Here is a 15,652-nt window from a genome sequence, read left to right on the forward strand (position 1 = left end):
GAAAGCCTTTTAAAAAGATTTCTTTTAAATACGATGAGTCAATAAAGACAATTGGAATAAGTATAATCACTGTTGCACAGTGTAAAATAAACACAAAGTTGAAAAAAGAAATGATTCATCACAAAAATTATGATTCACAACATATATTTGATTCTCTTAGTCAATAAGTAAATTATGCATATTTCTAAAAAAAATCACGATTTTGATGAAACATTCACTCACCTCATGTTCGACGCTATATCGCTCTTTGAAATTGAAGTCCCGTTATTATAAACTTAAGCTTTATCTATAGTTAGAATAGTAAAAAACATGAAATGCTTCAAAATTTATTTTTAAACCATACAAAATTTGTTTTTTCTCTGTCTTCCGTGTTGACAATTACATAGACGCCATCTTGAAGATGGGACTAAAACCCGTAGCTGCCTTTTCCGTACTGACAATGCAATCCACTCCACGATGGTCATACTTAATTTACATATACATGTTAATTGTTAACAAAAGAGTAACTGACATTTAAATACAAATTAAACTTAATCAATGAAAAGAGTGTAGGTATCACAGACAATACAATTTAAAAAACTATATTTTTTGAAAAATGTAATAAACAAATAATGAAAGCAGGGTCTTCTATTTGAAAGACCCCGATGAAAGGTATTGCACTTGAAAGATATATTTGTACGTCGTCTTTACAAAAATCACACTTATTACTGAAAACAGCAAAAAAAAACTGCAAGAAAAACAAACTGACTAACAGATTTGATCTGACACAAGATTCAGAGCGGACAAAATGTTTTTAATCTCTGACATAGTCTTGGTAACACATTCCAAAGAGCGCAACCTTTAAGCACGGCTGTTAGTTAAAAATGATTTTATACAAATTCACGAAACCGTTCTAGAGTTATTGAAATGGCCTTCAAATGAGAACTGTATTTATATGCAAACAAATCGTAGATTAAAGTTCAGAAAGCTAGTATAACTTATTAGATACAACGATCCAATTAATCAATGTAGTGATAAATGTTCTCCTTTTATATTGTTGTCCACGTGTGACCATGTTGATGTTGTGTGTAGATTCATCCGCTTTCTTGTCAGATACCCCGAATATTATATTTCCGAGCCATATGGGTTTGGCGAATGCTTGTTTACCTTACCAGTAAATCCACAAACGAATAAATTTCATTATTTACTTTCACAATGCAGCAAAATTTTTCAGATGTAAAAATAACGAGTAATCACCTGATGGAAAACTAATATTAAGTTCTATATACCACGCGTGTTCCTTCCTAAATTTTTGTTTTAAGTTATTGTCTAAGGTCTGAAGTGCAAAAATTCAATTTGTGAATATATTCTCGAGTTATTTTTTTTTAACTTTTCAGTGTGGATACTCTCTGAATTTCTGAATTAAAGTAGAGAGAAAGTGGTTCCTTCAAGAGTCTAGTTTTAATTTCTGCCCTTTGCATATCGTTTGCATTATGCCTAACAGTGTGATACATGCGTTTTATCCATTTGGAGAGCTTTTTGATTTTTTTAAAATTTCATCCATCTTTTCTTTTTGTACCTTGTGTTTTGTTGCTGTTCTGATGATTTATTTGGCGGAGAAGAAGTTGGGGTGAATTCATGAAGAAGGTATTAATAAAGGAGATTTTCTTGTCTAAGGGAATATATCTAGAGCGCTAGAAACTGTTTAACAACAAATTGTCTTTTTGCATTTTCAAAATCCAAAGTTACTAGTGATGTCAGTATATTTTGTATCTGCGGTTAAGATTTTTATGCTTGAGTTATAGAGAGGTGTTTTTTTGCGAGTAATAGACTTATATCTGGTAAGTGCAGAATTTGTTTAAGATCGTTCACTTGGAATATTTCTAGTTTTCCTTGTCTGTCATGGAAAGTGTAACTTTTGTGTGTTTGTTATCCCTAGATTTTGTATCATCTAAGTTAACAATGGGACAATATAGTGCTTGCAATTTGTTTTGGGGAGTTGCACCACCGGGTGACTGTGCTTTTAAGTGATTTATTCTGTATCTATGAACCTGACACTGGATAAAGGGATATCCTCTGAAAACAATTAATACAAAATTGAAAAAAAATATATATTTGATCTACACAAACTCAGTTTTATTGATTCTGCTAATAAAAGATAATGTAAGGCGAAACACAGAGATGTAACATGTGGGATAATAATTGTGCATAAGGAAACGCCTTTAAACTCGTCTTCGATTTGTTACTATTCTAACGCTTGTAGTAAACTGACAACATCCCATCCTGTCTGAAACATTTAAAAAGTAAAATTTTGATTGAAAAGTACCCTATCCATTCCACTATAGAGTGTTTTTCAGTTAAATATATCGATCAGTAAGGTCCGTCTATGCTTTCAAAAACATTCGGGACACCTGAGTAACAAGTAACACCATCTACTTTACTTTCAGGTGATTGCATGCTTCTTGTTTTCTCTATAACTGTGATGATTTTGACTTGTTAGTATTTTTCCAGTATACTACTGGATGTTTTCTGACTTGTTTCCTCTAGTATTCTTATAATGAATTTTAGGTTGTTTCTTTGTTTGTTTTGTTTTTGCCTTTGTCTTTCAGTTTGAACTATTGATTTATTTTATTCATTTGTCAACTCTAAATGTAACTATTCATGTTAAACATATTAAATCAACGGATTCCGTACATGGTATGGACTATTCGCTGAAAATATAAAAAAGTCTCTAAATATAACTTTCATCTACAGCTGGTTTACAGTTGCGATTACATTATTATATTTCATGGAAAATTAGTGATGGAATAAATGGAATTCTTGGAAATATTAGAAATGAATTAATTAATCATTTAACTATTGAAATAAATTCCACTAAAGCTTTATCAAGGAAGAAATATGTAAACATATGATAGTAAAAAATATGATAAACAAGATAAACAAGGAAAGGCGGCGTTCAATGAACGCAACCCCCAAAGGTCATCAAGGAAGATCAAAGTTTATAGAACGTAGCTTTTAATATGCAGTCATAAAGACAGACTGGAAAGACACGGAGTTAAAAATATGTGATGTCATGACTTTTAAATGCAGAAAAGAGTAGTCACTATATTCATATTTAATAAAAGGACAACAACATTTTTTTGAACTTGTTATTTATAGTACTTTGTCTATTTCATGTATGAAGAATGTTTTTAGAAATTTGTCTTCCAACATTCAACTTTCCTCTTGATAAAAAAAAGTTTGATATCTTTCATTCTCTCCTCGAATGATCTTTTTATCGGCAGTAACATATTTGTGCTTAGAATGACAAGAATTTAAACATCTTTAAAATTGGTGTAACCCCGGTACAGAATTAGACCTAGTCCGTTGTAGTCTTTTTAATTTTGAAGTTGCCCATTTTAAGTCACTTCTGGTATATTTAAGTATATTTTTATAACTGCGTGTTGTCATTTCCAAGTACTTTAAAGGTTGTATTTTGTGTGTCTTGGCAGGAATTCACCTTTGGGTGAAATATTTCAGGAAGTACTATTACATAGATGCAGAAAAAGTCCAGTTGCTAATTATTATTTTTTTGTTATCAAAATTAAGCTTGATAGTAATCAAATTCCTGTCCCGGATATGATATATCCATAATATAGCCTTCAATATTTGGTGGATTTTCTATAGGATAATAGGGCGAAAATTCAGTGGGCCGTCTTAAATTCCCAAGTAGTATAATACGGAAACTGTACGATACATGACAGGATATATACCTTTATAACGGAAAAAAAAAGAGAAAAAAAACTTTAAAATATTTGCAGAAATAAAAATTGTATGTTTTTAATCAAATTGTGTTTTAAATAATGATATATGTTGTTCCTGAATAATCTAAAAAATATAAACTTTCAAGATTCTTAAATTTACTCCGTATCATAAATTACACTTCCGGTTATAGACACGTATTGATTTTCTCACATTTTCCACAAATTTTAGCGAAAATATGACTTTCCTAACTTCATGGGAAGAATTTTCCAAGGCAGCTGAAAGGCTTTATGTGAATGACCCTGCCAAAGTGAGTTATTTTCGGGTGAATAAATAACATATATTTATTTCTTCTACTTTCACTTTTGATGCAAGTGAAAAGTAGTCGGATAAAATGTGTGTTCGAGTATTTGACAGCACCTTTTTAGTATTATTGAATTAAAGAGAAAGCTGATAAAATTCTAAATTGGTTTAATCCACCATGTTTCATGTAAAGTAGTTGTCATAACAGAAAGATTTTTCCATAGATTTTTAATATCTCGCAGGATTTGTTTTCCATACAATATGCATTATGCATAGACTAAGAACTAATGCCTTCACTCCCAAGACATTTCACTATTGAGATGTTTCACTCCCAAGACAGTTCACACCCAGACGTTTTACTCCCAATTTGTAATTGTATGGACGTTTCACTTCCATTAAAAAAGAAAAAACATTTAAAAAAAAAAAATGTTTATAGATTTAATAATTTAGGAAAGTTAACTAGGTCTAGTATATTGCCAGATTAGTGCATGATGCACCAGTATGTGTATTATGCACTAATTGGTGTATTTTATGATGCACCATTATTTTGTAAATATAGCAGTGTGAATTGTAGCATAGATAATATTCATAGAAATATCCTGAAACTAAAGATATTGATGTAAAACCTGGTAATTCTTGCACTTTTTGAAAATCTGCATGATACACTAATTGGTGCATCCCAAAATTAGAACTGCTTATTTTTTTTTACTTTCCTGGCAAGAGACAATTTTAAAACTAAGTAAACCCGGTACAAGTCAACCCGGCCCCAAGTCAACCCGGCCCCAAGTCAGCCCGGCCCCAAATTGGTCAACCCTGCCCCAAACCAATGTTATTTCTGGTCAACCCTGCCCCATGTTTTTTTATTATTTATTTTGCTTTAAAATGTAAACAATTATCAAGAAATAAAATAAAAATTAACAACAAAAACAACAACAAAAGTTTAACAGTGACAGGGCTCACGCTGTCGGTCGCCATAGTCGCCATTTGCGATTATTTTATAAGATTGGCGATTATTTTTGCATTTTGGCTACAAAATCTGGCGATTACTTTTTACTTCCAGCAGTGTTTATATAAGGTATAAAAATCGATAAAGAATGCAGTAGACCTAAATAACACCAGCGGGGTGGATTTAATTGAGTGTCAACTTTTTACCGGTCACGTGCTGCTTACTATATTGCCCGAGGTGATAAAATACATGCGAGATGTATAATTGATGTATAATTGTATAAGTACTTTAAAGATATTGTCCGGCATTTATAATAGCCATCAAATATACGTCAATTAGCCACAAAAATCGTTTTACAATTGATAAACTGGATATTGACTTACCCAAAATTTACCGTGAATTGCAAATTTTGATTTTTTTTGTTTTAAGCTACTTGACTAAATCGCCAGTGGAAAACAATGGTAAAATATTTAAAAAGTATTAACTTCCAAACAACTATTTGCACAACAACCAAAATTGTGAATATTTCTTCAGAAAACAGAAAAAATCCTATTGTCACATATTTTCGCGTCACCGATAATTTTGATATTTATTTAACGGTGAAATAAGCTATGTTCTGTTTAAAAATCTTTACTACTGTGGCAGAAAATTTGTATTACATTGGTGATGATGATATTTTTCAGTAAATTATTCAGAAAAAAGACAACATTCTTTGAATGAGTTTGCAAACTTGTGTTATTTCTATAGGCTAATATGACCTAGATCTTCTCCAGTTCTGTGTGAAATGTGGAAATTGACAGTGGTTATGGCTGACAAAATTTGATTAGAACAAACAAAAGAAGTTGTCTGATAACAGCATTATGTAAAGTTATAATGAATCTTTAATATTATTGTTAAACAGTAATTATACTAATTATAACGTCTTTATTCTGTTCTATAATAAAAATTAAAGTTGTGGTTCTATTTTAAAAAAAGGTAGTTATCAATATACACAAATGTATCAGTTTATTTGAGTATCCTTATAAAACTGAAAAAAAGTTTTATATAAATGTAATGTTTATTTAATCAACTGCTTATGTTGTTAATCGCTAATTTGTGAATAGTCCGCTAAACTTTTGGCTATTATTTTTTTAAGTTGAAAATATTGGCTATTATTTTATTTGAGCCAGTGTGAGCCCTGCAGTGATATCTTTTATTATTTATTAAATATATAAAAACTTTCAATATTAACAAACAAGCAACACATGCATAATTTACTGTTTTACAATGTCCAATGCATAGTTATACAATGTTCAATGTATAGTTCTACAATTATTACATAATATAGGTAAAATGTAAGAAATTTTTAGTATTTTTTACAATAAATTGTTCATAATACAGTACAAAATGTTTTCAGAGAAGTTATTAACAATATATCTTCATGAGATTTAGCAATTAACAATATGAGATATGAGATATATAGTTAATGTTGAAATAAATTGTTAAATCATGATTTATATATTTTGCATTTCAGAAAGGAGGCAATTTTACATTTTTTAAGATTGTACATTAATCTCGAAAAGTATCCAGACATTATTGAGTTTTATGGTATTCATCTATTCTGTCAGGCACAATATATCCACAATCAATACAGTTATACGTCATAATGACATAAGTGATTAAACACAAAACAATATCAATTTTTCAAACGCTTAATAATATTCCAATACTTTTTACACAGTAAATATTCTTTGAAAATAAGTTAATAAAAAACGAAACAAATATTAAATTAATTATACTGATGAACGTATTCAATAAAAACATTCAAATGAACTGAAAAAAAAGATTGTTGGAAACTTAATTTATACAAACCTTTTAACTCGAAATTCTATGCATTTCTTTCCCTAATTATCGCATTAACACTCACGAAACCATCTTTAATTTACATCGAATAAAGACATGAAAGATACTACCAACTTATTTAAAGGATTTGTTTTCACAGCTATACCTTTTTTGTTGATTGATTGCTTTAAACTGTTTGATTATCACATCTGAATTAATGTTGATGTACATAAATTATAATGTTGATGTTATATAATTATTCGTTATCACTTTTCATTGAAAAATATATATATTGGGGCCGAAATGACCGAATTTGGGGCCGCACTGACCAATTTTGGGGCCGCATTGACCAAATAAAAGTACTGTGGGGCCGGATTGACCAATTATGGGGCCGGGTTGATCAATTTTGAGGCCAGGTTAACTTGGGGCCGAGTTGACTGTAATTCAGTAAACCTGATCAGAATGATAACTAGATATGAAATATGGAAATGAATTTATGTCTGAAAGATATAATTTTTCAGTGGATAAAAACATTAAAATCTCCTGAAGTTCATTCAGATCAGAAGTTATGTCTATTCTTTGTCAATAAAACAGACTATTACCAATGTTATGTGCAGGTGCCAAAACATGATCATAAATAAACAACAAATAATTTACAGAAACTCATTTATCAAAATATTTAAACACTGATCGGTGTATGATTAAATACACCAATTTGTGTATTATATACCAATTTGTGCATGATGCACTTATCTGGCGATATACTAGACCTGTTAACAAATATTTTTTTCATTTAATATTTAGGGGAAATTGAATTTTATGTTTAATTTTTAGCTCAACTATTCGATAAGAATAAGTAGAGCTATTGTAGTACCCTGAGCGTCTGCGTTGGCATAACCACTTATGTTAAAGTTTTTGTAATACCTCAATTTGTAATATCAATAAGAAGTTAATCTTGAATAGGATTATTAAATAACAATTATTTGTTTATTATTGACAGTATGGACTTTAATTTGTAAAGTGATTAAACATTACTACTCTTAAAAGTTAGTGTGAACCTTGGTGAATTTGAGCACCTGGGTGTGTGAAAAAAAGATACATGAAGTTATAAGTCAGTCTGGTCTATAAACCTTAGGGGGGCTTTTGTTTGATGGACCGGGGGCAGGGGGGGCGGCTTTTGTCCTACCTGTACTTTTGATTTGGGGGGGGGGGGGGCGTTTTTGTCCTATGTGTACATTTCATGGGGGTGGGGGGCTTTTGTCCACCTTGTCATTTTTAGATGGAGGGGCTGTTGTGCTGGGGGGCTTTTATCCTACACTCAGTACAATCTGTTGTAAAGTTTTATGCACATCTCATGAATGGCAAAATGTAGTTGAAAGTCTGTTTTAGTGCAGATGTGTAAATTTACGACAAAATTGTAATTTAAATTGTAATTATGGCAGAAATTCCCAGTGGGGGATCTCTAAACTTCATTATGTATTGGGAGATTTTCTTGCATTTCATCTATTTCAATGCAATGTAAGCGGTTTCTATTTGAGAAATTGCTCCCAAGAATGATTTTTAAATAAAACATTATTATGATTTCTGAATTTTCTGTATGTAAATATGGACATTTATGCGTAAAATATGCACATATGTGAGTGAATGGGAACACTGATGTGTTAAGTGCAAATTTATAGATTTGTTATGAATGAATGGGTAAACGCAGCTTCTTGTTTATATTAATGAAAATGAAATTGCTTGAAAGATTAACTTGTATTTTCATTTTTTTCAGTGCCGATTTGTAACAAAATACAGACACTGTGATGGCAAACTTGAAGTCAAAGTGACAGATGATTCGGTGGTAATAACATTATTTTTGATGAACCATTCACTGTTTGCATGCTAGGATTTGCTTGTTTGTTATTGATTTTGAACTGTCTTTTCAGTAATGATGTACATGTAATGTTAAAAACTAGGTAAAAAAGAAACAATGCAGAAACATTAGCTTTTGACAGTGATACATTTATCTTGGAAAAAATGAAAATATATTTGATGAAGCTGACTGGTTTAAACATGTCCATTTCCATTTCACTGTTTCCTGGGACAGAGGGCTTAAGGCTAATTTTATGAATTCTCAAAAATTCAAAAAATCTAAAAAATTTCTTGACTTGAGAAAAAATGACATTCAATATTTTTTAGCTTTACTCTTTTGGCTATCATACCTATTCTTGTGTTAGTGTTCAGTGGTGTAACATTTAGTGAGAAGTTATATGTATTCACTTGAAACTTCATAAATGTTGTCAAGGTCATAATTGGAGTTTATTATCCAAGGCCTATAACTCTGGCATGGATTTTGACTTATGATAGATTTGCCTGCAAAATCTTTACAACTATTAAAAGTATTTACTTGAAACTTCATAGATGAGTTTGGGATACAGTGCTTTTTTCCAACTTTACTGATATAATAAGGCCCAATTGCCAATTTAATATTTGATTATACATGTATTTTGGTTAAAAAGATGATAATTAATGATTTTTAGCTCAACTATTCGATAAGAATAAGTAGAGTTATTGTAGTCACCCGAGGCTCAGCGTCAGCGTAACCACTTACGTTAAAGTTTTTGTAATACCTCAAATATTTTCAAAGTCCATTGACATCTGGCTTTGAAACTTTGCACACTTGTTCAACATCATGACAACAACCTGTAGACAGGAGGAGGTAACTCTATCAAGCAGTTTGAGAGAATTATGCACCTTTTCTGAGTTAGAATTTCGTTAAAGTTTTTGTAATACCTCAAATATTTTCAAAGTCCATTGACATATGGCTTTGAAATTTTGCACACTTGTTCAACATGATGACCCCAACCTTTAGACAGGAGGAGGTAACTGTATCAAGCATTTTGACAGAATTATGCACCTTTTTCTACTTAGAATTTACATTTAAGTTTGCATACCACCTTAGATATTTTCATATTCTATTTACATCTGGCTTTGAAACAAGTTGAAATTTTATACTCTTCTTTGAGAGCATAATAGGACTCTTTCCAAGGCCTATAACTGTAACATGGGTTTAAAGAAAATGTTTGCCCTTTTGTTAACTTAGAAAATTGTACATTATCAAGGCACTATCAAGCACTAAGAATAGTCAAGCATTTCTGTCCTACCGACAGCTCTTGTTGTGAAATATTTAGCTGAGAAACCTTTTAGAATTATCTACAGTTCAGGCTTTCAGATGTTTTTTTTCTTTTTTTTCAGTGTTTACAATACAGAACGGAACATGCTCAGGATGTAAAGAAACTCGAAAAATTAACAAGTCAGTTAATGAGACACATGGCATCCAAAGAGAAATGAGTGCTGTATAAAGATTATGATTTAGATTTAATTTTATTCTTGGTGAACTGAAAAATGGTATGTTGATCATTTGGAATATGTACATTTAGTATTCAGCAGTTTGTAGTAGAGTGACTTCAACAGTGTTATGTTCAGTAACATACAGCAAGAAGAGATACATGTACATATGAACATCATATTTGAACATTTCAAGTGACAAACATATGAGGTAACATTATGAAAAGAATGAGAAAAATATGTAAATGGCAGAATTTACTTTTTATGACAATATCTTTTGTCTTTTTCTAATGGAATAAGTGCTATTTCTGCATATTTTGATATTTTGTAAGTCTTTTGTTGGTAGGTGAAGTACGGTGTACAATATGATTATATATGGTGGGGATAAATCACATCTTTTGCAAACTTCACCACAGTCAACAGTTTTATTCATGAGAACAATATTTAAATTTTCATAAAAATTATTACTTAGCTCCTGCTTTAGAGATGTCTTTATCTTGCAACTATTATTGTCAAAACCCATACAACATAAATTAAACATATATTACATTATTTAGAAGTAAATCTCTACTAGAATTGCTTAAACCATTATGAATTTAAATCTGAACAGTACAAATTTTGTATATGTAAAAAGACTTTTATCAACCATTGGTTGTGATGAATTTGAATTAGCAAAGATTTAGTTCATTATTTCTTGAATATTAATATTAGGAGGATAATAATTTCTATGATAAATGGGTGCTTAATTCCATGTTGTTATCTGTGGAATGTCTATTTTACCATCCTGTGTATCTGTTTCATGAAGTTTGGAATGCTTAACCCTTAACATGTAGAATTTTTATATTAGGTTTGTAATGCTTTGAATTTGGAACAGTCCAGTCAAAGTTTTAGGGATTTCAATATCAAAATAAAGAATTGAGCTACCAACAGTATAGTCTAGTCAGACTGCACATATGTGATGTGTTGGTTCGTCTTGCTCTATGCCGTGGCCAAAGATTTATAAACAAAATTTCTTCTTTAGATCTTGTGAATTATTTTATAATGATTTGTTAGAAAAGAATGACAGATAACTGTAAACATTTAACCTTTTGATCCTTTAGAATAATACTTTGTATGCACTTTGTATTACTGTGAAATTGATATCAATTTTTGGAAGAATATTTTTTTCATGTGTAAATTTGTATATACTTTATCCTTATTGTATTTTATATGCTGTCTAGCATATTAAAGATTATGTTCTATTTAAAGATTTAAATAAAATTGAGAAAGTGATTAGTTATTAGAATTCTTCAGTTATTATCACTTCAGTTGGCAGAGATTTATTGGGGAAAATTGAAATTTTTATTTTGTACCATACTTGAAAATTTCAGTTTGTGTTACTGTTTCTACATAATCAAATATATGTGAAGTATTTTTTAAAGGTTGTGAACTGTGCAAACAACTCAAGCATATATTTTACAAATACCCCCTACAGTGTCTAGAACTTGTGTCTGCTTGTAAACATGCATGAATACTTTGTTAGAAAATATTTTCAAAAAAGTTCAGCATGCTTTCATGTTTTTATAATATGGAAACAGGGGTCTGAAAAATCTTCATGAGTATTTTAGTAAATAATGTGAAAACCAGAAGTTTGTGATTTGGAAAAGAAGTTCATGATATGGATACAGAAGTTTACAACATCTTTAAAATATAACTTTACTGACTGTTTACACTTCAATATCTGTTATGCATTTTATGCTTAGTAGCCGTGACAGCTTTATGTTCAGCTTGGAATCTTCCTTCTCATAGCAGAATTTTTCTTGACCCATTTCCTCCTCAAAACAATTTCTATTTAATATGTGCACATTATTTATATAAGACATGCCATGATACTGAGGCAGTTCTATGAGTACAAGATGAAGATGCCCCAGTTTGTTGCATGTTACATTATCTCACTTAGATCAGTCTAAGCTTGCTAAGGTTTAGATATTATACAGTTACTGAACACTTAGTGAGAATTGCTAGATCTGTTATTGTATTTGGTCTTTGGTTATTTGTCTGTGGTATTACTGGTGATGATTGTCCCCAACCATCCACATACAAACTTGACTATCACTAGACAAAATACTGTGACAAAACAATAAAAGCAACACCAAACAATAATTATGCCCCCCTGCCCCCCCTCCCCCCCCCCCCCCCTTCAAAGGACTGGGGGTATATTGCTTTGCATTTGTCGCCCGTCGAGTCATAGACCAAACTGTTTCCTCTCAGTAACTAAAGAACGCTTTGGCCTAGGAATTTCAAACTTAATATGAGGATTGTTAATGACCAGTAGATGACCCCCTGATTTAGGGGTCAAAGGTTAAGGTCACAAAAATGGTTTCCAGTCAGTAACTTGACAATCCAAGGGCTGTTGGCTCTCAATCTTTGTAGGTGCATTGGCCTTGGCAAGTAGATGGTCCCTATCAATTTCAATTTGGGGTCATGGGGTCCTTGTAGGTAAAAACGGTTTCCAATCAGTAACTTGACAAGCCATGGCCCTTTGACCCTCAAACTTTGTAGGTGTATTGGTCTTGGCAAGTAGATGACCTCTATTGATTTTAGGGTCAAAGTGCAAGGTCACATTGACCTTGTAGATAAAAACGGTGTCCGATCAATAACTTCAGCCCATGGGCTGTTGCCCTCAAACTTTGTAGGTGCATTGGCCTTGGCAAGTAAATGACCCATACTGATTTTGGGGTCAAGGTCATCTTGACCTTGTAGGTAAAAACAGTTTGTAATCAATTACTTGACAACCCATGGGCCCTTGGCCCTCAAACTGCATTGGTCTTGGCCAGTAGATGACCCCTATTAATTTTGGGGTCACAGGTTAAGGTCACATTGACCTTGTATGTCAAAATGGTTTCCTATCAATAACTGGAAAACCCATGGACCATTGAACTTCAAACTTCACAGATGCATTGCCTTTGGTCAGAAAATGAACTCAATGGATTTTTGGGTCAAGGGGTCAGAGGTCAAGATCACATTGACCTTGTATGTAAAAACGCTTTTTGAACAATATCTCAACAACTCATGGGCCCTTTACCTTCAAACTCCAAATATTGATCTTGGCCAGTAAATAATCCCAATTGATTTAAAGGTCAAAGTCACATTGACCTTGTACGTTAAAATGGTTTCCAACCAATAACACAACAACTCAAGTTGCCTTGGCTGATATTTTTTTAATAAACTTAAATGCCTTTCATATACACACTTCAAGGTCTAATGTAATATAACAAATTGGCTGTCATTAAGGAGGCCTATATGATTCATAAAATTTATAGATATATATCATTTGGTAAGATTTGTGATAACTTTGTCATAAAATTGCTGCACACAACTTTTTAGGTCACAATTACCTAGTGACTAGTCATGACCAGTAGATAACCCCTATTGATTTTGGTCACAAGGTCAAAAGTCAATCACATTAACCTGACCATAAGCTGCCGATAGGGAGCATACATGTTTTACAAACATATCTTGTTAACAATTAGATTTCCAACTCATGACTTATAAAATGTCACAATTTTATGCTATCTTTCTAAATATATTCTGAATGTAATTCTGAGTGTTTTTAAGACACTAAAAGTTTACCCTCAACATTTGCATAATGTTCACCATCAAAATTTTTATTAAAAAATATGGTTGAAAACGACAAATCAGTTTGCTCACCTGAGCACAACTTCTCCTGGAGATATTGTGATCAAACATCATCTTGCATCTTCAACAATTACTTTAAATGACATCTCCTCTAAAACCAATGACCCGTGGGTGTCATTGGTTTTCCTTATATGTATAATTTATATAGTAAAATCTTGAAAAATCTTGTTTGAAGATAGAAGGCTTAGAACATTGACTAGATATTTGGTATATTTCATTCATAGGTCCTCTACGAAAGTTGTTCAATTTTTACCCCTAGTGTCAAAATTTACCCCGTCCTGGGGTATCATAGGTTTTCTTTATATGTATATATAATAAAAACTTGAAAAATCTTCTCCCCTAAATTGACAAAGGCTAGACATTCAAATTATACCCCTGGGGTCAAAATTGGCTCTGTCCCAGGGGTCATAGGTTTTTGTTTTATGTTTATAGTAAAAATTTAAAAAATATTCTCTGAATAGACAGAGGTTTGAGGTTAGATATTTGGCATGAAAAATTGGGTAGTGTACCTTTACCAAGATTGTTCAAATTATAGCCTGTGGGTCAAAATTGGCACCGCCCCTTGGGTGTCAGGTTTTCCTTATATGTATACAGTAAAAACTCAATAAAATCTTCTTGTCTGAATTAACATGGCTGTGGGCTTAGATATTTGGTATATAATATCATCTATAGGTCCTCTACCATAGTTGTTCAAAGTTTGCCCCTAGTGTCAAAATTGGCCCTTACACAAATAACAGTATGTCATCGGGTGAACGCTTTGGGGCTAATGGCCCCCTTGTTTTCTAGACTTATGGTTCATCAAGAAATGTTGTCAGAAATACATTGCCATGTGTACAAAATTCTTGATTACAAGAAGCACATGAATATTTGCACATATCAGGTTAAAATGTGACAAAAACTTTACAGAAATGTTTTTAACATGAACAATGTGACTTCATGAATAAGATTGCACATTGTTATGTGGCAAATACTCGTAAAATTGACTGAAAAGAACTAAAAAGCGTGACTTTTTATTTAAGATGAATTTCACTGGAGAACGCTTGTCTTGCATCAATTCATTTAGTGGAGTTCAATCTGATAAAAATAGCGGTGTTATACTTTCATGATGTATTTATATAACATGAAAGATTCACAAGTACACCGATATAAACGTTATGTTTCCGTTTCCGGTTAATTTTAACGTGAAAAGAAAAACTTTGGTAATTTCTTTATGACATCCCTTTCCTGGAGGAGGCGGAGTTTCGAAGTCACATGCTTATGACATCACAGGAAAACAAGATGGCGGCTTCAAGAACGGATGCGCGGGAAATTGTCCAGCAAAAATATCATTTTTCTGGTGCAAACTCCCTTCAAAAATTGGAAGACGTCATTTTCCAACATGAAAAACGAACAAACTCTCTTTTTGTAAAAGTTAAGACCACAAATAAGCTGAAATTACCCGGTATGTTCAATCTATTATTGTCAATTTTGTGAGAAATATTTAATACTGAAAAGCGAAGGGAATAAATACGCGGAAAGTATTACTGGACACTCCGGGACCCTTCATCATGGTTCATGACTATTCCCACTATATTGAGAACTGTCTGTATTTGTGTATTTGTGCGATATTTGCATGCAGTTTTCTGCATTTTATTCTTTTAAAAAATATCTGTTTTTTCATTAATTTTAAAAAATGGGCAGACTACTGTAGGTACAGTAGTCTATACAGGTAGTCTATACAGTTTGTTTACCAGTCAGCCCCCTTGAAAAAATCTACCAGCAATTTTGCCATTACTAAAATTTAAAAGCTTCAACATGCGAGTTGATTCTGCTTAAGCCGGTGCTAGGGGGCGTGGACGGTAATTTGCACTTTAC

At 31.9% G+C, this 15,652-nt stretch overlaps 2 protein-coding genes across 2 annotated transcripts in view; one reads left to right on the plus strand and one right to left on the minus strand.

Moving 5' to 3' along the window:
* Window positions 1-418, minus strand: part of LOC132749902 (vasodilator-stimulated phosphoprotein-like) — a 54,052-nt gene extending 53,634 nt beyond the window's left edge. The window contains exon 1 of the mRNA XM_060739826.1: window positions 223-418. Within this exon, the coding sequence (XP_060595809.1) occupies window positions 223-227 (5 nt within the window). The 5' untranslated portion in view covers window positions 228-418. The remainder of the gene's footprint in view (window positions 1-222) is intronic.
* A 3,452-nt stretch (window positions 419-3,870) lies between these two features.
* Window positions 3,871-11,392, plus strand: LOC132749903 (signal recognition particle 9 kDa protein-like). Its single transcript, XM_060739828.1, has 3 exons — window positions 3,871-4,030; window positions 8,565-8,633; window positions 10,028-11,392. The coding sequence occupies exons 1-3, from the start codon at window positions 3,959-3,961 to the stop codon at window positions 10,121-10,123; spliced, it is 237 nt and encodes a 78-aa protein (XP_060595811.1). The 5' UTR covers window positions 3,871-3,958; the 3' UTR covers window positions 10,124-11,392.
* Window positions 11,393-15,652: the final 4,260 nt, after the last annotated feature.

The sequence above is a fragment of the Ruditapes philippinarum genome, unplaced genomic scaffold (assembly GCF_026571515.1).
Source record: "Ruditapes philippinarum isolate M1 unplaced genomic scaffold, ASM2657151v2 ctg628_1_1_1_1, whole genome shotgun sequence".
NCBI classification, from domain to species: Eukaryota; Metazoa; Mollusca; class Bivalvia; order Venerida; family Veneridae; genus Ruditapes; species Ruditapes philippinarum.